Genomic DNA, 24,303 nt, shown 5'->3' on the forward strand with positions numbered 1-24,303 from the left:
TAATTTGCTTGACAAGGCCATCAGTTTCAGGGTGATAAGATGTGGTAGATACCTTTTTACTAATGCACTTATGTCATTCAAAGATCAGCATCTACAGAGCTGTTGTACTGACCTCCCTCCTATATGGCACCGAATCCTGGGTCACCTACAGCCACCACCTCCGCCTCCTTGAACACTTTCATCAGCGCTGCCTCCACACCATCCTCAACATCCACTGGAGTGACTTTGTCACCAATACTGAAGTCCTCAAACAAGCAGGGATCACCAGCGTTGAATCCACGCTTATGAAAATACAGCTATGCTGGGCAGGGCACGTCTCTAGGATGGAGGATCATTGCCTGCCAAAGATCAAACTGTATGGTGAGCTGTCCACTGGCCACTGTGATAGAGGGGCACCTCGAAAGAGATGTAAAGACTTCTTGAAAAAGACCCTCACAGCCTGTAGCATCGACCAGCACCAATGGGCATCACATGCTGCTGACTGTGAAAGCTGGCGATGTACAGTTCACCAGGCCACTGCCACTTTTGAACAAAACAGATGGGTCAGTTTGGAGGAAAAAAGATGGCAAAGAAAGAACCATGAACCATTTGCAGCACCCACCACACCTCAGACAGATATTTTTGTGTTAAGTGTTTCTTTTTTATATGTATTTTGTACATTTTTTCCCCATGTTGAACTCGAAACATCGGGAAATAATATAGTGCCATTATCAGTTATAAGGGATGGATTGGTAGAGAAATTTTGCTGTGTCTGGGTACCTTACCACGTCAGGTATTTCTGGGTAGTGCAGAACTCAGCCAGATCCAGGTGGACAGGCCAGGTACCTGTCCATCCCCTGTCAAACAAGATTCAGTGAATTTTAAAATTGTGTCTTTCTCCTGTAAATCATGTACTCTCTCTCTAGTTAAAAGTTTAATGTTATGTAATTTATTCATTTGCACCATGCTTTCTTGTTGTCTTCATTCAGATTGCCACCCTCTGTGTGTTCCTCTTGACTAAGCCCATCTGCATTTTCGTGAGCTTCTCCAGCCTTGTACTTAACTGTCTGTCATGTCATGTTCCCAAATGAACAGGAACAATCTGGCTAGTCCACCACCCTGCTTTTTCATCCTAAACTATTTCAATGGAGGTTGATCCTTGACTACCATGAATTTGTGACCATACAAATATTGTGTAAAAGTTTCTACCCCATACTCTACTGTAAACATTTCTGTTATTAGAGATTACTTTTTCTCTCTTGTCTTTAATTGTCTGCTAGCATATACTATTGTTTTCCAATCCTATTTTTATTCTTTTGGGCCAAAATAACTCTCAAGGCAAACCCAGAACTGTCACAATGCAGAGTGAATCATTAGGAGAAGTCCAGACACATGAGCTCATGGTAAAAAAAAACTTTTTATAATGTTAAAGGCAAGTTCAGAATCATCATTCCACTCCCAGATGACACCATTATTCAGCTAGTCAAGGGTTATGCAGTATTTGAGAACCTTCACAAACTTGTGGTGATTTGAGGCAAGACCTTAAAGCATGGATCGTCTCCCCTCCCCATGGGGGTAGGGGTCAGTCTTTTATGTACAAATTTAATGCCGCAATCAGCAACCTTAAGTATTTAAAAACAACAACAGAAAATCAAATACACAAGTGAGGTCAAAAAGGTCCATATTTTGGGATACCTATATTTAAAAAAAGCATAAGAATATTATCCACTTGACCAGAGAAGTCAATGGCAGTTCATAGCAGAAAAAGTTTATGCACCCCAATCCCATATTTATACCTGCAATTTTCATGTCAGAATGGAATTTTTCATCACATTTTCATTTCCAGTCAATAATCTTAACAGCCATTTGAAATTAGGGATAAAAAATGGTGGATAATGATATATCATTAGAAGATATTTTGTGCACCACATGTGGGATGTACTAGATTGTAATATTAAAGTCATAGCTCAAAATTTTGTGTTCTGTTTTGCTGTTCTCTTTGCAGTTTAACTTTGGTGCCATGAGAATAATTGATGAAACTTGGTATACTTCTAATCGTTACTAGAAGGTATGCCTGTGTACCACTTTGTTGATCCTATCTCTAAGATAAAGGCACACATATGTATGAAAGAGTTCTGCTTTTTAGTAACTGTCAAATTTTTTCCCTCACCAAATAGATAAGTTGGCATAAGTACATACTGTATAAAGGGTACTGTCCAACAATTCATTGCAAATAAAATATTGCTCTGTGTTGAGTAAGTTTGCAAAGAAAAATGTAACCAGTCTTTTGATTGGTTGAAGCACACATAATGGTCTAATCAAATCAGCTGTAACAATAAGTTTTTAATTTCAAAGCATTTAGTTTGGTTAGATAATATCCATTAATTAGCTCATGCTTTTTACCTCTGTACTTCTTCAATGTACCGAATCTACAGTAGTTTCTGTCAGTAAGGAATATATGGAAATTCTGGAGAAGTCTAGTTAAAAATTTAATGATATTAATAGGATCTTTTCCTTTTTCATGACAAAATAATTAAGAGGTTTGTTTTGCTTGTTTACATAACAGTGCATTTATCACAGATCAGTTTTGAATATTACAAACAAAATTATACTTATGATCATCACATGTTTGAAATGTGTTATGTATGCCAAGGAGGTGGTGGCCAGATTCAGCTTTTGTAAATATTTGGATTTTTATTATAAAAGTTTTAAAAAATGTTTTTATTGTTATTTACTAGCATATGTTAATGGGTCAAGTACATGTTTTCCTTGCTAAGTCTGCAATTCATCCTAGCATTTAGAGTGTTCGCCTCTGATACGGGAGGTCGTGGGTTTGATCCCCGGCCGAGTCATACCAAAGACTTACAAAAATGGTACTTACAGTTGCTTTGCTTGGTGCTCAGCATTAAGAGGTTAGTGTTAGGACTGGTTGGCCTGGTGTCAGGATAATGTAACTGGGTGGGACATCATGCTACATGTCTGCAACATGATGCCCCAGTCTAGACATCACTATAAACTGTCACACTGTAGACATCGTAGCGATATAACTAAAAAATTATTAAAGCTACGTTAAAAATTCAAATCACACACACACACATCCTATCATTTCCAGGAGAGCAGTTATTTTCTGTTTTAAGTTTGATGTAATTTCCTCAGGTCCACTAGTATTTTCTTGTTTGTTGAGTGTTTTATGTTTACTGTTCCTCTCTGAGAAATGTCTTACCCAATGGTGGCATCCTTCTCAGAGAACCTGATCTACATAACATAATGCACATGCAGATCAGGTCTGTGTTGTTTGTTCTACTGATAATTCCCAACAAACTGCATAGATGCAGATCTGCCAGCACATTATGTGATGACTGATCTGGGTCTGCACATTTTGCAGTTGGACTTGACTTACAAGTGAGCATATCTGGTACATAATTGTGTACATGTTTGATAATATGAGATGCTGTATATATATATATATATATATATATATATATATATATATATATATATATATATATATATATATATATATATATATATATATATATATATATATTTCACTATTTCACATTAGTATAAAACTACATTTACAGAAGTACTGATCATTGTGATAACTATGACAAATATGTATTTTGCCATATAGTGTAAATTCAATATAATGTTTTAATATTAAAATTACTGTCATTGCAGGTGCTTTTTGCATTGAACCAGACGCTTTGGCAGCAAGAAGTGCTACGTACAAGCAAGGGACGAAGTGTGTACACCACAGATGACCTCATTCACCACTACAACTGTGGTGATCTCAACTCAGTTATCTTTGACCATGATTCTGCCCAGCTTCCACTACTGTCCAACTCATCCATTCAGCCAGAGGACCTGGAAACTGCCAAAGTCATCGATGATTACTTCAAGATGGAGCTCATAAATAAACGCAATAGGAGAATGGCAGACAGGGTTATAAGTCTTCTAAAAACACACCCAAAGAAAAGTTTCTTCTTTGCATTTGGTGCTGGTAAGATAGAATTTCTTTTTTTATTTTTCTTGTGATGATGTAGTTAGGTCTTGATGATAAAATAGCCATCTTGTTTTTAGTACAAGATGACAATTTCTAAAAAGTACACCAATCTAGTCTGGTTAAACCCAGCTTGACATTTCCAAATACGAAATTTGTTGGTTCCTTTCATTCATTTTCATGTGATTTTGACATCAAATATATAAAGATATATGCTGATAAAGATATTTGTGTAGTTATTTTAGGTGTCCCAAATATACATTATTTCAGAGTATATGTTTCACAGAAAATAGTGAATCATAGGTACCAGTTATAGTGTATAGTTATCAACAATGTTGAGATTTCTGCTGTAGTATGCATGAGTGGGGTTTTAATGGTGCTGAATCAGCAAAATCCAGGTGCTATAAGCCAAAAGTTAATGATTCTTATAACCATAGTATTTAGTGGGGTACCTTTTTTAAAATTGATTTTTTGTTTAAAGCTCTACTGGTCATTAGCCAGAAGAGCGTATGGGCTTGACTGTTGTCGATTGTCCATTCTTTTTTTGATATCATTGCTTCTCCAAAAATACTTGGAGTTATTGCCACGAAGCTTAACATGCCCATTCATCCTCTTCTACATGGTCCGAAATGAAAATGGTGCCACTCAAACATCCAGTATGGCCACCACAATGGCCACAGCTATCTTGAACATTTTGATGTTGCTACTGCTGATTGAGTGGTCATACCAGCATAGGATTTTCACTGTGATAAGAGGTTGGTTCTAAAAGAAAATGGCACTGATCTGGTGTCCAGTATCACCACCACAGTGGCCAACTTTGCCCATCTTGAAAATCTTGTTATTGCTACTTCTCCTGTTTGAAAAGTCATATATGTCTCACAAGTCAGCCAGCACCTAACATCTATTGATAAATAACTGCTTCAGCAAATTGTTCGGTATAATATATGTCATTTCTGAGCAATAAAGCAACTTCCAGATGTTTGGCAGGTAATGACTTGGTATTACAGAGATTCTGAACCAGATTTTGATTTACATACAAAATGAGAATACACAATGGTTGATGTCGAGTAGACAAGTTGAAAATACACCTTTGCATGCATCTCTATTTCTGTTACCGGAAAGATGTATTTTGGGCCATAGTTCATATTATATGCTTGGAAAATTTCTGTCTTCTATGTGACTGAAGGACTGCATGTTTTCAGTCAATACACACATTTTGTGGAACACAAAAAATTGTTTTGGACATGGCCCAGAAAAAGATAAGTTTAACAACACACCAGGGTATCTAGGCTGTGTGAGATTGGATATTGATACATGGATTCAGCTACATTAACACATCTCATCCGAGAATGCTACAAACACATTTTTTTTACGAATACAAGGCTGAGCATATTTATTATCTTTTTGAAGTGCATGTAAAGAAAATGTTTAAAAAACTTCTCATTTAGGCTTCTTTTAAAAAACATTTATTTATGAGTGAAATATTTCCTAAGCAGTTACCTAAAAATGTACTGCTCAGTGCAAAGAAATTGTGAAGTTCTATATGACTCCCTGTGATGCGTTGGGGTGGGGTGCTCCCAATATTTATTTGAATTACTGTGGAATTCCCACCCTGGCTCATTTTTGTAGGAAGTGAAATTAGTGATAGAGAGAGGTAAAGCTCCGAGCCCCCAGTCAGCAATACCGACAATTAAATTATTAAGAACACAGGGGTGAAATCCAAAAGAATAACAATTTAATACATAATACAAATTAAACGATATTAAGTTCTCAACCAATCTGTTTCCTCTCGACCATGTGACAACCTATTTCATCACGTGATTTTAGTGTGAGATGGCTTTCCCCTGTACTTGGTTTCTACTCATCTGAGTTTACTACGCCAATTGCTTTCCTCCTTCCGGCATTCTCCGATTCTTCCTGTCCTCCTCCCCCTTTGTCTTCCTTTCTCCTCCTCCTTTTCTTTCTCTCTTTCCTTCAACGAGGCTTGTTCCCCGCCTAATTCTATTCTCTATTTCTCCTTCCGGCGTTCTCCGCCTATTTCTATCCTGTCTCTCTGAGACTCGGGACTTCACTACTCTGTCCTCAAAAGCTTCCTACGAAAAACACAAGGACGTTAGCATTTGTGTTAGCCATCTCGCTCACACTAAATCAACAATCAATCAATCATCAGATCAAGGTTATCTACATCTTTGGTCACGCATTCTTGCACATCGAAAAACACACGTTCTTATAGAAACAACGTTGCAATAAGAGCGGTATCCTACTTATCATACAGAAATCACTAAATTGCGTCACATCAATATATATATTTCCTTAATCTCATTATTCTCAACAATATCACAATAATCTGATGCATTTCTGTACATTACACTCCCACAAGTGTACACAAATATTCAAATTATTTAAATTTACACACTGCAACCAATTTACAAGCTACCATTTAATTCACAATGGCAAAATCTAGAATATCACATGAGTAAATACACTAGTTTACTACGAAGTAACTAAATAGCGAAATACAGTATTAATTCTGACGAGCGAGCAATCTACATAATCATAGCTCCTTTCTCAAGTATGCATGTAAATTAAACAATACAAGGGTAATTCTACATGCTAACGATTCTAATAAGTAAATATACATACTGCACTTAATTACAATTACAGTGCCGTAACATTCTGCAACAATCGAGCAAATAACTCACTGACCTTTACGAAGCTTTCTGTCCTTAGAATGTACTAAGAGTTTTCCCGCCAAATCACGAGTGGCTCCCTCAGAGTGAGTATATTCTGCTTTACCAGTACAACGGCTTACAAATCACTAATTCGTTATTAGTTCAAATGACTGTTAAGTTCTGGTTCGAATTGATGGTCCCACCCTTCCCCAGTTCTGATTGGATATCAATTCTACCCCCAGTCGGTCCAACTTAATAGACGAGCCTCAGGCCATCTGTCAAGCGGAGAGATTTACAATAGCATCGAGGGTCCTTTGTTCTTAGAACAAAGCTTTTAACATCTATATGCGAGCGATAACACCTAACGAAGGGTTCTTGTACAAACAAAATCGCCGTAACAGTGCAGGGTCGACATACTCATTGCGCTAACCCATTCCTTTGTTCCTGACTTACGTAATCACAGCAGGCAAACGTGACAGAAATGATGAAAAAGAATTAATATTCGCACATAGCAAACCATGCATGATTGTTACTGTTACATGTTTAAATAGATAAAGAAGAAAAAGTTAATTCTGAATTAATAGCAAAAATAAGTTTTATAAGATTTTAACTGTACTCTGGTGTTAATGTGTGATTCAGATGTTTGAATGCAGTTACCATCACAACACTGCATGAAGACTACTGAAACATACACATCACTTAAAAATATTGGTGAAGGGAGAGGACTCTGAAACTAATCCACGAAGGGCACTCAGAGTAATGGATAAAATGTTAGCTTTTTCACTCCGGCTTTGTTAGATTTCATGCCATTTTTTGCACAGAATATGGTAACCAGAATATTTTGTGGAGGAAACACTCAGAAAAACCCCAGGTACGACCACCAACCCACAGGAAGCAACTGGCAAGCTTTCGCAATTACCAAATTAATCAAGTTTGGACCCAACTCAGGTGGACCGAGGTGAGACAAGTGAGAAATATGTAAATTCAAGCACCAAGTCCACTCGGGCAGACGGTGCCCCTCTAAAACTGTAGCCTAATCCTCCTGAAAACACGTGCTGAGTACATAGTCTAAATATTCACTGTGGACTCATGGATGTAAAACAGGCCCATTGCACCCTCCTGCACATCATAGGATGTAGAACAGGCCCAGTGCACCCTTCTGGGTGCATGCCATAAAGAGGTGACTAACCCTTTTGCCTTGGGATGCTTTCATGAGGATGTTCCAGTTGTGAAGGTCTTGTACTTTGTCAAAGAGTGCAGTTTACATTAAAAATATGACTTTATATTTTGAAAATTGTACCCTTTTTACCAGTATCTTTGTTTTGTTTGCCCTTTGTGGATACTTAACAGCTCCCACACTGTATGGCCAGAGTTGTGTTGATGTACCATTAAACCCTATACATCATGCATACATGCATCAATATATATATATATATATATATATATATATATATATATATAGTGACCCCGCTATAGCACGCTCCATTATAACATGAATTCGGATATAACATGGCTGTGGTGTAGCTCCTGAAATTTCATATACCTTTAATTTTCTTGTACATGAAAAAAACAAATTTCTTAAAAGTACCAAAAAAAACATAACAAGTTTATTTTCAGTTAGGGGAATGCACTGAAAAGTATCTATTGTTACATAAACAAATTCTTTGTCCATATTGACAAACCTTCTAAACAGTGCATTGTTATATCATAATCCACTTATCTTGACATCTAGCATGAGTACTGTATGTTGTGAGATAACCGCCTTTTTGTTGTTGACATTTCTGGTAACAGAGATCAACTGGATGAGGCATTGTCATCAGATAAATGGCTGTTCATTAGTAATTAATATATTTACGTAGACGAACATTTGTTTGTGGATGGTAAGGAAAATTGCTCTTTTCACTCAGAATTAAATTCTTCAGAACACTCTTATGTCACTTGTTTAGGCTCGAATAAACAGTAACACAAGAAAGAGTAAAAACAACAAGCTTTGAAAAAATACAATAATTTAATTCCCTGGAAAAATTCTGTAAAAGTGAAAAGATATGAACTTATGGTTTTATAGAATGAAATTGAAAAATAATCCAAGAATAAAATTTTAATAGTCCTAATAACAAAATGTTCATCTGAATTCACGTTTGAATCCCAACGAAGAATCCAAGATGGAGGACGATGAAGTTTGCTGCAATCTGTAGTGTTGAAGTCTACAGTTCCTTGTAGAAACAAGGATTTATCACTCCGTTTCTGATAGCTGAATAAATTTATATTATAAATGGTTCTTGTTCCACAATATTACATGAGCACACATATTTTCCAGAAAAATGACAGAATTAATCCTTTTGAATCCAAATAATTTGAAATAACTCCAAACCAAGTAATTTGAAATAACTTCAAACAGCACAACATACAACTAACAGTTTAACACCCCAGCTTCTACTGAGATTAATTCTCCAAAACATGGGTTATATGGTCTTTCTAAAACATAAACAAGGGGTCACGTGATCATCTTCTCGAAGGGTATAGAAGCAAGTACTTGTTACAGATCAGGTTTACCCAGTGTGACCCTGACGAAAACCAATCATTTTAAAATAAAATAGCACTTGTTTACGATGGTTGCTACAAATTTTGAAACAAGGTCAGGATTTAGATCAACACCTGGTGTTTATAAACTAACAGTCAAGGTCAAACTATATTCTGAAAAAAGTATCATCTCTAGTGAATTAATTTACATTACAATATCATATATATATATATATATATATATATATATATATATATATATATATATATATATATATATATATATATATATATATATAAATCAGATACAAGTAAATCAAATGTACATAACAACACTCACATTCTGTAATAATCCCTGTCTTCGGACCAAAACACCTGCGTCTTTATTGTCCGTTTACCCTTTGTTAAACTTCTGATGCATGCATGGAAGGCAAGCATTATGCTGCTACCACATTATGTAAAAATAAAAAAATAATTTTTTTATAAAAAAAATGCACATATTACTTATTGGTTTATTCAATAGGCAGGGAAGAACAGCAACTAGAATAGACCAAACGATGGCCAATTCCCTTTTAAAAATGTACTCAGATAAAATAGTTTGCAGAAATTTCAAGGGAAACATATTACCTTTGAAGCACCAATTGTTATGAAAACATACTCAGAAAATGGAAAAAAATTAGTATCAATCATACAATACAATTATTTGATGTTGTGGTATCTGTTTGGTTCTGCAAAGCTGTCCTTTAGTGGTGACTTCAATAACACATGCACCCTTCATCAAAGAAAGCCTACTACAATCTTCAATAAAAACAGAGAACTTTTCTTCAAAGTAAGTCAGTACTAAACTTAAATAAAAGTAATGGAATCTGATGGATTTTTGCATTTTCCAACATGACTGGAACATGTTAACTATGCTGTAAAGTTTCCATTTTGCAGTGAAAAATTGTATACTTATGAATGCTACCAAAGGTGGCTTAAAATTCAAACTAACTTTGACCATCTTGGGACGTACTGAAAAGTAAATGTGCTTTGTCATTCGTTACATGATTGTGCTATGTTTTTCCACTAATTCAGACCAGTATGACCTATGACAAAATTATTGAATATTTTAAATCTCTGTGTGTGCATATTTTTGATGGAGTCACTTGTATTATGGATTCAATGTATATGATGAGATTCACGGGTGAATACACGGTGTTGATACTCTATTCATGTTATACATTAGACATGTATATATAAACAGTATTCACATATATGTACCAATTTGTGGTTCTCTAAATTAAGTAAACTATTATATATGCCTTCTCTTTTTTTGGGGATGCATGTATCATTTTCAGCAGCTAACTGACCTGGTTGCTTATAACATAGTTCAGTCTATAACACAGTCGGGTTCTGTGGTTCCCAACTACCGTGTTATAGTGGGGTCACACTGTACATATATCGTGTAACGGCCGAGCTAGGACCTGATAATACTACACTGGAGTATGGCACCAGGGATGAGTATGCTTCTTATCAGCTGACTAAGGATGGGGAGAATGGAGTAAACTCGAACTCTTGATTTCTTTTCAGCCATAACACAAGATGATTTATTTATTAAGAAACATTGAATAATGTCAGTTCATAACCATGACAGTCTTGTTGTTTTTGTACTAAGCCAAAATACTATAATTATCTTGAGGTACAGTATGGTATATGGTAATTTCACACAAGGTCGTGGTATACATTAGCACTTGACTATAATTGTCTTGAGGTACAGAGGTACAGTATGGTATATGATAATTTCATACAAGGTCGTGGTATACATTAGCACTATAATATAATTGTCTTGAGGTACAGTATGGTATGGTATATGGTAATTTCACACAAGGTCAGGGTATAGATTAACACTATACTATTAGTTCATTATATTATTACTTCTTTTGATGATTGAAAATTAATAAGATTTACCATATTTGGATTTGGTTGCAATAAAGTTTACTATTGAAGAAGAAAAAAAGTATGACTTGATTGTAATTGTGAAATGTAAAAATCTGCAAGGAAAACACTTGCTTGACTTTACACTTCAACTATAGCATAATACTTATTTGAAGTGAATTGATATAGATAGAAGTAAATTGGCTGTCAAGTTGGTGAGGAAAACTAGTAAAATATAAAATAGAAACATAACTTATGTTGTATAGTTTGCTAGAATAATCAAGTATTGTTGAATTTAGAATGTCAAGTCGGTGAGGAAAACGCTTATAATGACTTAGATATTCTATTTCTCTAAGAACTTTGTTGGCCCTATAATTTAAGAAAAGGAATTATATATTTGTAATGTAGAGAAACTTTTATGTATGTCTATAACAAATGATAAAACAATATCTAATTTGCATGTAAAAATAAATTAGAAATGACTAGAATGCATATAATTTGAAAGAGAGAAAGGAATTACAAATAAAAAAATTAATTCCTAAATAAATATTGATTTCTACTTAAATAAAACTTTTTAAAAATTTACTGTCCAAAATATTGCCTAATTACATAACTATAATAAACAAAACAAACAACAAAAAAAAAGCCAATAACAGTACCTACTTTGATTGCTGCAAGCTGACTGAATCCCTACAAGCAGCCCACAAAGCCTTATATACTCCTGACAAATCCCACAAAACCCACAACCAACAGAGCCCACAAATCCAACAACACCCACAAAACCCACAGTTCTAACAAAACCCACAACCGATAGGGCCCACAAAACCCACAGTTCTAGCAAAACCCATAAAACCCACAATTTTTGTTGGAATATTCAAACAAGCATGAGCTAGTATTGCATGCATATATTTAGTCAATTTACACAGTGATTATTTATAGAAATTACCAGCTTGATATTTTACACATTGCTACATTGCGATTGTATTGCTCCAAGAAAAAGAAGAAAAAAAAAAACAGTTTTGTATTTCACGGCAAATGCCTGCTTATAGCAATGGTTCGGAAACTGTGTTATGCACTCTTACAATATTACTGAGGTAGACCACATGACAGGGCAGTCAACATGTGCATGTATCAAAGGGGCTATAAACACATCGAGTATATATCGTACAGTCTTAAACAGTTAACTAGAAATAGTCATTATTCAAATTATCAAGGATACCAGCCACCAGCATGATACTCCCTATTTTCACTAACTCAAAACATGTAGACTATACCAACTATCAGTTCACGAAGTAAACAAAACAGAGGACCCTAGAAAATATTAATGTCAGCTCATTTGAGCAATTGGTAATGCACTGATTTAAAAACAATTGAGACCGAATTGGGTGGTTTGTATCAATGGTGTTTACCGTATACAAGCAAGCACACCTTACTCCCTAAATGCAGGTTATTACAATACATACATACATGCATGCATCCATCCATCCATCCGTCCGTCCGTCTGTCTGTATGTGCGTGCACGCACGCACGCACATACGTACATACATACATACATACTCAATCAAAGGTGGAGTTAGCCTGTTGGAGATAATTCTGTTCTCTCAGATTTTCTTATTTTGCTTTGGCATGCCTTTTTAGACCAAAACAAAAATGTATTTATTTTCTAATGTTATTAAGATATTTTCTAAAAATGGACCAATTTTCTAATATTAGACAAGGGATTTTTTTACATTCAAAACAACTTCAGGGCTAGTAACTTTAATTTAAAACAAAATTACAAATATAAAGTTGTATGCCTATATTCATACACAGATCTTAAGCAATTTTTACTGTGCCTGGTCAGTAAATGTTATTTGTTTATTTTAGGTCATTTCCTAGGTAATGACACAGTACTGGACAGGTTGAAGGGAGAGGGCTTTGGAGTAGACCACCTGTCCCCAGATGCTCATATACCAGAGTAAGTAAGACCTTATTGATGACATAGAACCTTATTTATGCAGCCTTCTCAATACCTGTTCAAGTGATTGGCTCAAAATTCAATGCACAAAGCTGGTAATGCAACCAGTGTTACAGTATTGTAAAAGTAGATGGGTACAATGTTGCAGTTAGTAAGGTAATAGGTTTTTAAGCTAGTTGCACAAACACTGTTAATGGACCATTTGCCTGTACATGGTTTACACTGTCTGCTAGCTACACTGTTAGTTTGATACTCCAAGTCATGATATTTCATTGTTGTTAAATTTTTTATCAAAAACAGCTTCTTCATGACATATGTTAATGATTTGCTGATTAGTAACATATTTTTTAAGGGTGTCCTAGCAATATTGTTGCCTTTGTTGTCTGTTACCTTAATCTGTTGTATGACAAAATCTTGTTAGCACAGCAAGCAGTAGAGTTGCAAGGATTTCTGGGCTTCACCATAAAACTATATTTTGTGGCCCCTTTGAAATACAAATAATGTTTGATGAGAGTTTTGGGCCCCCAACCCCAAGCAGTTGCAGGGGTTGCATGGGATGTTGCTACACCAGTGGTCTCACATTTTTAGACAGATTGTCATAAATCTTGTTAAATATTATGGTAATTACTTAAAAATGCACAGATTGAAGAATCACTTTGCTCCTGCAGCTTGTATAAGAGTTCTTGTCTTTCATGACATGCAGCTGAATGAATTTTATGTCAGAATCTGTCTTAAGAACAGAGCTTGTCCTCAAAATTTCAGTGAAATCACCATTGTATTTAGGAAGCATTATAATCATCAGATGTACATGTCAACAAATCAATGTGATTTTATAGCTCTAATGGTCATAGTAGTAATGTTTTATGGCACCTCAGCACCAAAGTGGCTATGTAGTGCCAATAAAAGTGTAGACTAGAATAGCTTATGGGATGGTTTTTTGTCTAATGTCTGTCCATTTCTTACTCATGAATTGATTAGAGCATTGCCATAATACTTTACACACATTCGTATCAAGATCAAGTTGGTCTTAAATGGAAATGTTGCTGTTTAGACATCCACTATGGCCATCACAGCAGTAATCTTGAAAATATTGCTTCTGTTAAATGGATGGTTATGTTAATATTTTGTTTTCACTAAAAAGACTTTTAAATGGTTGGTCCAAAATGAAAATGGTACTAGTCTGAAATCCATTATGGCCATAACAGCAGTCATCATGAAAATATTGTCATAACTACTCCTAAACAGAAAGTCATATTGACAAGGGGTTTTCACCAGAAGACTTCTTGTGATGTGTAGTTGGTCCCAAATGAAAATGGTTATGCTGAGACATCTAATATGGCCACTACAGTGGCCATTTTGAAAATCCTGTCACTACTTCTAATTGGATGGTTATGTCAACATGGGGTTTTCACCTAAAAATTCCTTATGAAGTCTAGATGGGCCTAAACAGAAATTAAGCTGATCTGATATCCAATTTGGTACCAATCATGAAAATCATGTTATTACTAATATCAGTGTGGGGTTGTCACCAGACTTCTTGTGATGTTCTAGTTGGTCGTAAATTAAAATGGTGCTGCCTTTGACATACAATATGGCCACCATAGTGACCATCTTGAAATATAGTTATTGCTGCTCCATCTGAATGGATGGTCATATCAGCATGGTGTTTTCAATAAAAGACATTTTATGATGTCACATTAATCCTAAGATATGTTGCTGGTCTGACATCCTGTTTGGCCGCCATAGCAGCCATCTTGAAAATCTTGTTATTGCTACCCATTTTGATCTTGCACATGGCTGACACAATGAAAATATTGAAAAATTTGTCATTAATTCTGCTGAATGGATGGTCATATGTACATGTCTATTTTGTTCTAAAGAAACATGGACTCGTTCTTATATCCAAATTTTATAATCTTTTAACTCCAGAATATCGGAGATGGTTTCAACTTTTAGATGTTAAAAAGAACAATTGGTCCTATCTTAAATTCCTGGACATTCATTTCAGGTAGTAGAGTATCAGTCCCTTCAAGGGACTCTTGTTTTTAATAAATATAGCTCTTTTTTCTTGGAGCCAATTTAGTGTATGATAGATTCTTGTGAATACTATTATAGTTCTTGCCTTCCCAGCTGTTTCTAACTGCCCCCCCCCCCATAATTTTGAAAAACAAGAAACATCAAGGATTAAAAATTGAACAAAACCTTTCCCTTTCATTCATCTGTTTATAATTTCTAACCAAATTGTCACCAGAGGACCTCAGACACTATCTTCTCCATTGCATTTCAGTTCAAACAGGAAATTCTTCACTAACACAGACACCATATTGGTGTGGGGTGTGTGTGTGATTAGGATTATTAACGTAACTTTTTCAGTCATATCGCTATGATGTCTGCAGTGTGGCAGTTTATAGTGATGTCTAGCACTGGGGCATCATGCCACAGACATGTAGCATGATGTCCCACCCAGTCACATTATCCTGACACCAGGCCAACCAGTCCTAACACTAGCGTCTTAATGCTGAGCGCCTAGCGAGGCAGCTGTTAGTACCATTTTTATAAGTCTTTGGTATGACTCGGCCAGGGTTTCAACCCACAACCTCCTGCATCCAATGTGGATGCTCTATCCACTTGATCAATGGAGTAGTGAAACAATATGTGTAATTTAAAGCATCTGAATCACACACACATACATATTGTTTCAAGCTGTTGCTTATAGATATTTTTAAAATGGCATGCAAAAAATGCTACATGTTCAGAATGAAAGGTACAATAAGCCTCCTAAGAAAATGAAATGGCACAAAAGGATAAAAAGGAATATTCAGAATTCTTGGGAACAATGGTAGGAGGGCAACAGTTACGTTTATTGGACATCATGTTGATTTGAGTGTTTCATTTTGGAAAAGATAACTGCCATTGCCATATGAAATTGAAAAAAAGCCAAGGAGAGATAACAGGTTGAGAGATAACAAGAAGTTATTGAGATAACTTACAAAACTTTTTGGTTGAACATACCATCACTGCATCAGTCTCTAATTATACTTGTGAACTTTTAAATGCATATTTTCCAACTTGACAATATCAGTCAATGATATTTTATTACTCCTTACTAAAAATTGGTCTGACTTACAAAAAAAAACATTGACTGCCTTACTGAAAAAGTCATTTTAGGATTGGTGGGTCTGCAAACCTGTGAGCATTGGATGATGAGTCCAATGTTTAACCAATTGAACTACCATAGTTCAACATGGGGCTTTTACCACAAGACTTGCCATGATGTCTAGTTCCTAAATGAAAAGGGTGCTGATCTTGATATAACATGACCGCCAGATGTTTTCAACACTTAGCAGTTAAAAAGAAGAAATGGTCTTGATTAGGATCCTTGGAAATTTTGTTTGTCCAGTAGAGTATCATTCCCGTCAAAGGACTCTTGTGTTAGAGCCAATGCTTACTGGATTCAGAATGTAGCTTGTCTTACAGTGACTTTATGGACTGCTATGAAACTTGACACTTGCAGTATTATGGTCATCACATGAATATGCACATATTGACACATTTTTGTGCTCCTTTGGTATTTATAAGAGTTATTGCCCTTTTTACTTAAGCTGCATGTAGTGTCTTACAGAATTTTGTGAATGCACCTACTCCTGTATTTTTAGTGGATAGCTGTAAAAATTTGTAAAGATTGTGCATATCTGAAGAAGATATCATGTTGACCACACTTTGTACACAGTTTTAAGAAGAACTATGCCTTTTTTACTCTAGACTTGTCGCCATTATTGAGTAAGGGTGGGATGTGGGAAAGGATGGGATATATTTATGTGAGCAAATTGCTCACCAATCCTGTAATATGTTCAAGGGTACGAGCTCCTCGAGTGAATTCCTCAGCAGACGATTGTTAGTACTATTGAATGTTCAGATACTGACCTAAAGTTTCATGAATACTGTGTGATTTGTTGACTTTCAAAGTGTAGTACACAAGCACTTTATTAGTCATTTTGCAGTACATGTAACTGTTTATGGTGCAAGAAAAGTATTGTTTTTGTAAAATTTGGTCCTTAATTGTTTGAAATAGGGAAGATGGGTTAAAATTTTGCATCTGCTGTTAAAATAATGTGAAGTCTATTTTTGTAAAACATGCAAATGTTTCTTTTCAGACTTCTATACATAGAAAATAAAAGTTGGCGGCTAGGAAAATCTCACGAGTTTTCACTGGCATCTAGAGTCTTTCCATTTCCCTCTGATGTACTGTATGGGGATATTAATTTCTTATTTAAAAATAGGTAAGGGGATCTTAAGATTTTAAGCTTATTTTCCCTAGTGCACGCTGTTCCTAGCATGGCAGATACTCTGGATATGAAGCAATGGCACGCTCCTTTAGTTCGCTGATTTGATTTGCATCAACAGTTTGAACCACAATGATTGTACTTTAGTTTGACAATGTAATTTGCCAAGTCTCTTTCAAGTAAGTCATCAGTTGATTATATTTTGTTAGGTTTCATGATGGGTTTTGCCTTGTTAAATAATCATACATTTTCTTGTGTTTTTTCTTTTTCTTCTTCTTTTTCATTGAGAGGAATTATGGAAATCATTGACAATAAATAAATTTATGTACAGTTAGCTTGAGTTCTTCACCATCTACAGGTACCAAAACTTTGTGGATGACTTGCACTTGTTTTGAGGAAGAGTTCTTTTGATGTTGGGTTGAAAATATCAAAGGTCAAGGTCACTGTTTCTGAATGAAGAAAAAATTGTTTCCACAGAATAACATTGGTTCTTCATTATGTACCTGGAATGAACTTTGTGGATGGTTACGTTTGGTGGGCTAGTTGGTTTAATAGCACTTTAACAGCAGAAGGTCAGTAGTCAAGGTCACTTTGTCTGAAAGAATATTTATACATGATAATTTTAGTTCAGTACCACATACCTTGACATACTTTGTGGAGGGCTGGCACTTATAATCGGGAAGAGGACTGTTGAGTTTTGTGTCTAAGGTTAAGGTCATTGTGGCTTAAAAAAATGGGTTTTGCAACACACCTTAGTTCTAGAGTAACCTTCTTGACCAGACACTGTGGATGACAAACAAAGCAACCTATATATTTTGGGATCCAAAGGTCATTGGCCATGGTCATGGTAAGGCTTATTAGAAAGTAGCGGTGTCAGCACAGTAAGTTTTGTTCAAGATTGCATATGTTGACCAAAGGCCCAGTTTATCGACACATTTTGGTCGGTAATCTCCAGAGTTAACCTCATCCTGCAAATGTCTCCATGGAGGACTGTTAAACATTATGCATGTGTTTGTGCATGGGCATGCATATAGTTTTCATGGCATATTGAATGTCAGCATTAATGTTTTCTGTGTTTTTATTGACTTTGAACATGTCCAGATCTTAGATTGTTATCTTGATTCACAGCTTTTTCACTAGAATTGCAGTAAAGACTTTTATCATGGATACACCAGAAAATAAAATTTGGGTAAGCTGTATACAGTACTAAATTTGCTTGACACATATGGGTTTGGTAAGTTTTACTTGATGCAGCATGATTAGTTCTTGCAATGGTTTGCAATTTGGTAAAGAAAACTATTAGAGATTACACAAGAAGTGTGTGTCTTCAGCAATTTAATTATTTTAAAGCTTAAATTTGTAGCTTAGTTTGCATTTGTTTTAGGCTTCAGCAATTTGGGATACAGTTCTTTGCTTTTAGTTGGAACTTTACTTGTTTGTAATTCTGTTCTAAATCCATTTAACTTTACCTTCCTAAAAATTACCATTATTTCAAGTGGTAGATGCTAAGTCTTGCATTGCCAATTTTGTTTGGTCAGGAAGCTAGATAATCGCCAAGAATAACAAACAAAATTGTTGTTGGGTTGATAGCCAGCATTTTTAAATACTTGAAGTCAAACTTAAATACCCACAATTAGCCAATGATAAGTCCATTGCATGATGATAAACCTACACCCACAGGTTTGTAACATTCTAGTCAATATTTGATAAGAATATTGTTGTCTGATAATAAGCCCACTTGCTGCTTTTGGTCAAATATATTAGCTTTGTCTCCTGGACTTATCACTGGCAAAACAAGCTATATGAATCAATAGATAGTGCAACATTGTTTTAAAATATTCCATGCCATTTGCATCTGCATGTATTTGTGTTGGTAAAATTGGAAATGTAAGAGCTAAATACAGAATGTTTTCGCCTTTAAGCTTAGTCCAGATACAAACTGCATAGACCCTGATCTGCCATCACATAATATAGCAGCAGATCATATTCTATGCTGTTTGTTCTGCTGATTCCTTTGAACAGTCTGCATGGACCAAATATGTGCCAGTGCATAAAGCGTTGGCAGATCTGGATCTTTACAGTTTACAGTTTGACTGCTGGACTTTAGAGAGTGTGTGTGTGTGTGTGTGTGAGACTGAGGATAAAAGTATGATTTAAATAAGTCTTTAAAATAAAAGCAAGAAGTTGAGTAAAAACTATGTATTTTCTGAAGGCACAGATAGACGACGATCAGTGTAAAGATTAGATCAGACGAGCAAGCAACACATTGAAAATGTTGAGGATACCATTATATGATGTCTAGAGGTGTTACAGGGACTGTTTGAAATAACTTTCTGTAGCTTGAATCTGCTTACAGTATAACAAAGTCAAGCACATAAGACTTTTGTTTTCATTGTTTGACTTTTTATAAATTGGCATTCCTGAATAATTTTGTTGCTTGAATATTTTATACACCTATCTTAGGACAGGTGAAGAACATTATTAGCATTGTCTACTAATACATTAACATTTGCTTGTGCAGGATATAACTTTGTAATGGTTGGAGTGATTGTCATGAAACTTTGCTCAAGTATGGTTCATGATTAGATAGTTACAATGTTATTTGTGACTTTTATCCTTATGCAGAGCATAACCTTTGAACAACTGAAGATATTTTATTAGAACTTTACCCATGCTATGTCCTTTGGGTAAAGCCTATGGCAAGGGAAATGTTATTTAGTGACTTGTATTCTTGTCTGGAGTATAACTATTGGACCATTGAGATATTTAATGTAACTTGAACCAATTACGGTGTGACCCTTGCTATAACAGGGTAGTTGGGAGCCATAGAACCTGACCGTGTTATAGACCAAACCGTGCTATAAGCAGCCAGGTCAGTTAGCTGCAGAAATGATGCACCCACCCCAAAAACATTTGCGGGGTGGGTGTGGGGCTTAGTTAATAAATTAGGGCAGTATAATATGTGCTTCATCTGCACAGTTACCATCTTAAATTGATGCATATTAAATGAGAAATACACCTGTAGTAAAAACAGAGAAGGTATATATAATAGTTTACTTTATTTAGAGAACCACAAATTGGTACATATATGTGAATACTGTTTATATATACATGTCTAATGTATAGCATGAACAGAGTATCAACACCGTGTACTCACCTGCAAATCTCATTATATACATTGAATCCACAATACAAGGAATTCCATTGAAAATATGCACACACACAGATTTAAAATATTCAATAATTTTGTCACAGGTCATAATGGTCTGAATTCAGTGGAAAAAATATAACGAATGATGAAGCTCATTTACTTTTGAGTATGTCCCAAGTTGGTAAAAGTTAGTTTGCATTTAAGCTGCCTTTGCACGTTGGAAAATGCAGAAATCCATCAGATTCCATTACTTTTATTTAAGTTTAGTACTGACTTCCGTTGAAGAAATGTTCTTTGTTTTTATTGAAGATTGTAGTCGGCTTTCTTTGATGAATGGTGCATGTGTTATTGAAGTCACCACTAAATGCCCATTTCTTATTATGGTGGCAACATCAAATAATTGTATTGCATGATTGAGACTGATTTTTTTTTCTTCTTCATTTGCTGAGTACATTTTCATGACAATTGGTGCTCGAAAGGTAATCTGTTTCCTTTGAAATTTCAGCAAACTATTTTATCTGGGTACATTTGTAAAAAGGGACTGGCCATTGTTTGGTCTATTCTAGTTACTGTTCTTTCCTGCCTATTGAATATACAAATAAGTAAGAGGTTTTTGGGGGTTTTTTTACATTTGTGGTTGCATGCCTCAGAAATTATACAAAGAGTCAATGGATGATAGAGACGCAGGTGTTCTGGTCTGATGACAGGGATTATTACAGAAAATGTGTGTTCTGAAGGATTTAATTCTGAGTGAAATGTAGAGGAATTTTACTTACTATCCAGGGGCCCCTGAGTAGCTGAGTTGTCTAAAGCACTCTCCGTTACTGATCACTGCCATCTGACCTCTGTCTGCGTGGGTTCAAGTCTCGGATTCAGCCAATGTGGGTATGTGAGAAAGCTTGCCAGTAGCTTCTCGTGGTCAGTGGTTCTTTCCGGGGTTTTCCCAGGTTCTTCCTCCACTGTTAATACTGGCCGCCATGTATAGCCTATCATGTGCTGAAAAATGGTGTTAAACCCTACAACAACAACAACAACAACAACAACTTACCAACCACATACAAATGTCAGTCTATGTAAATATATTAATCACTAGCGAGCAGCCGAAAATCCAACGACAGATAGATTTACGAGACAATGCCTTGTCCGGTTGATCGCCATTACCAAAAATGTCAACAACAAAAAAGCAGATATCTCACAACATACAGTACTCATGCTAGATGTCAAGATAAGCAGATTATGATATAACAATGCACAGTTTAGATGATTGTCAACATGGACAAAGAATTTGTTTATGTAACAATAGATAAATTTCAGTGCATTTTATATCCAGTTTGTGGCTTCCTTTCATGGGGCCTCTGAATTTCTCCACTCCAAACCAATGGTTGTATATACAAGTTTAAACGGCCAACAATGTTGCCAATATAAAAAAAATTGGCAGATGGTATATTTTGCCGTCAATAAGGGAATTTTTTTCCCAAGTTTGTGACATTGGCGAAGCCCTATACATCCCAGAATAAACTTTTTACACATTATTTTTCATACTTTTAAGGAGAAAAAACTTTTTTGTGTACGAGAAAAATACATATAAAATTTTAGGAGCCACGCCACGATGGTAAACTTTTTACGTTTTTTGGGGGATACTTTTAAGATTTTTTTTTCATGTACTAGAAAAATACATGTATATGAAATTTCAGGAGCCACACCACGACCGTGTTATATCCGAATTCATGTTAAAACAGAGCATGCTATAGTGGGGCCACACTGTATATATCATGTATAGATGGTATGTCATGTACCATTGTCACACCTCATGCTCAAGGTGAAGGTCACAGAAGTAGAAAATTTGACTGTCTTGTATTGTTGTCTGGAAAATAACTTTTGAATCACTTTTGTATATTTTGATGAAATTTCAACCAGTTAAATATAGCAAAACAATATGTCACATGCTTTTTTCATGTCAAGGTCATGACAGGAAAATATCAACCATGTCCTCTGCCCATGTACAGATAAAAATTTTGAACCAGAGAAGACATTTTATGAAACTCTAGCCTATATCTTGACTTCACAGAGTCTTCATGATTCATATTTATAGCCCCTGGCTCAAGTTCAGGGTCACAATTTATAGTGGCCAGTTTGATTATCAAGCTGTCACTTTTTAACCCCTGCAAATATTTTGATGAAACATTACCCCAGGTATTTACCTTATCATGCAGTAGCTGCAGAGGCAAAGCCATGATATGGGCAAAGATCATGAAAAGGGTATAGCATGTGCAGTTTGTCTGTTTCTGTTCTAATTTACTTTTTATAAATGCAGTTAGATTGCAAGAATTTTTGAAAGTCCAATAATATTAAAATGGGAGATCTATTTTTACCTGTTTTTGGTAATTCCCAGTTATTTTATTAATTTTTCCTAATAGCTTGGGTAATGAGTTGCAGAGACTTTCCTTTATCCATCAGCTTGTTGATGTCAACCACATGAATAAACTGTATAATAATTTATGACCCAAGAAAATCTTGGACTTTTTGAAGGAGTGCATTTTATACAAGAAATTTTTAGTATGTGTTTTATGAATTTTACATGTTATCCACATTTTTAATCTACTGGTATTTACATTTTAAAGAATTTTAATGTTTGAAAATTTTATATACATGTATTTATCTTGTTGTACTTCATTGTTCATATTAATTTGGAAGGATTTTTCATCCTAAATAGTTGTGTGATTCAGTTTTATATTTTTTTAACTTTTCCTTTAGTTTTTACCATGTAGTCGCTATTGTACTGAGGTGCCAAATGATGCTACTGTATAATGCAGCTTAATATCCCATCTTGTTCTTTGGCATACCAGTTTTCCTAGCTGTAGCATAACTCGAGCATTAGATTGAGTTCATTAAAATCCTCATGTCCTTGACTGATCACTGGATGGTGTGTACTTTCTGTATCTATGCAAACTGCTTTGGTAGATACAACATGAATACCATGTTCTCTGGTCAGATCAAATAATTAGGACAAGAAACCAGACCTGCATTGTGCCCTTCATCCTGTACCAAAATTGTTGACCATAATCACATCACAATTCAGTATACAAAATATGGTACATCTTGTATAATTTAGTATTTATAATGTAATGCCAGAGCAGTGGAGCAGAGTTTCAAATTTTTAATTATTTCAGTTTTGTGAAATAACAGAAGTTTAAATTTTACTAAGAAAAAGACAATTATTTTTCTGGACATTTCACTCAGTTTCAAGTTCTAAACATTTAAAATTGTTATAGGTTTTAGCTTTCATTGAAGAATGTGCATGTGCTTGCATGGTCATCTTGGATGATCATTGTACATGTCTGCATGGTCATCTTGGATGATCAGTGTACATGTATGCATGGTCATCTTGGATGATCATTGTGCATGTCTGCATGGTCATCTTAGATGATCATTATACATGTCTGCATGGTCATCTTAGATGATCATTGTACATGTCTGCATGGTCATCTTGGATGATCATTGTACATGTTTGCATGGTCATTTTGGATGATCATTGTACATGTCTGCATGGTCATCTTGGATGATCATTGTACTGGTCATCTTGGATGATCATTGTACATGTCCGCATGGTCATCTTGGATGATCATTGTACGTGTCTGCATGGTCATCTTGGATGATCATTATACATGTCTGCATGGTCATCTTGGATGATCATTGTACATGTTTGCATGGTCATCTTGGATGATCACTGTACATGTTTGCATGGTCATCTTGGATGATCAATGTATGTGCTGGCATTGTCATACTGGTTGATTGTCATATGTGTCTGCATGGCCATCCTGGTT

The 24,303-nt window shown here is 35.4% G+C and overlaps 1 protein-coding gene across 1 annotated transcript in view; it reads left to right on the plus strand.

Annotated features, from left to right (window-relative positions):
* The first annotated feature begins 323 nt into the window (after positions 1–323).
* Positions 324–24,303, plus strand: part of LOC149807003 (uncharacterized) — a 42,287-nt gene continuing 18,307 nt past the window's right edge. Inside the window, exons 1-5 of the mRNA XM_089950114.1 lie at positions 324–630; positions 1,412–1,503; positions 3,661–3,982; positions 12,955–13,045; positions 17,200–17,325. Coding sequence (XP_089806240.1) covers positions 324–630; positions 1,412–1,503; positions 3,661–3,982; positions 12,955–13,045; positions 17,200–17,325 — 938 coding nt within the window. The remainder of the gene's footprint in view (positions 631–1,411; positions 1,504–3,660; positions 3,983–12,954; positions 13,046–17,199; positions 17,326–24,303) is intronic.

This window comes from Sinohyriopsis cumingii, chromosome 1 (genome assembly GCF_028554795.1).
Source record: "Sinohyriopsis cumingii isolate HCF-2022 chromosome 1, ASM2855479v2, whole genome shotgun sequence".
NCBI classification, from domain to species: domain Eukaryota; kingdom Metazoa; phylum Mollusca; class Bivalvia; order Unionida; family Unionidae; genus Sinohyriopsis; species Sinohyriopsis cumingii.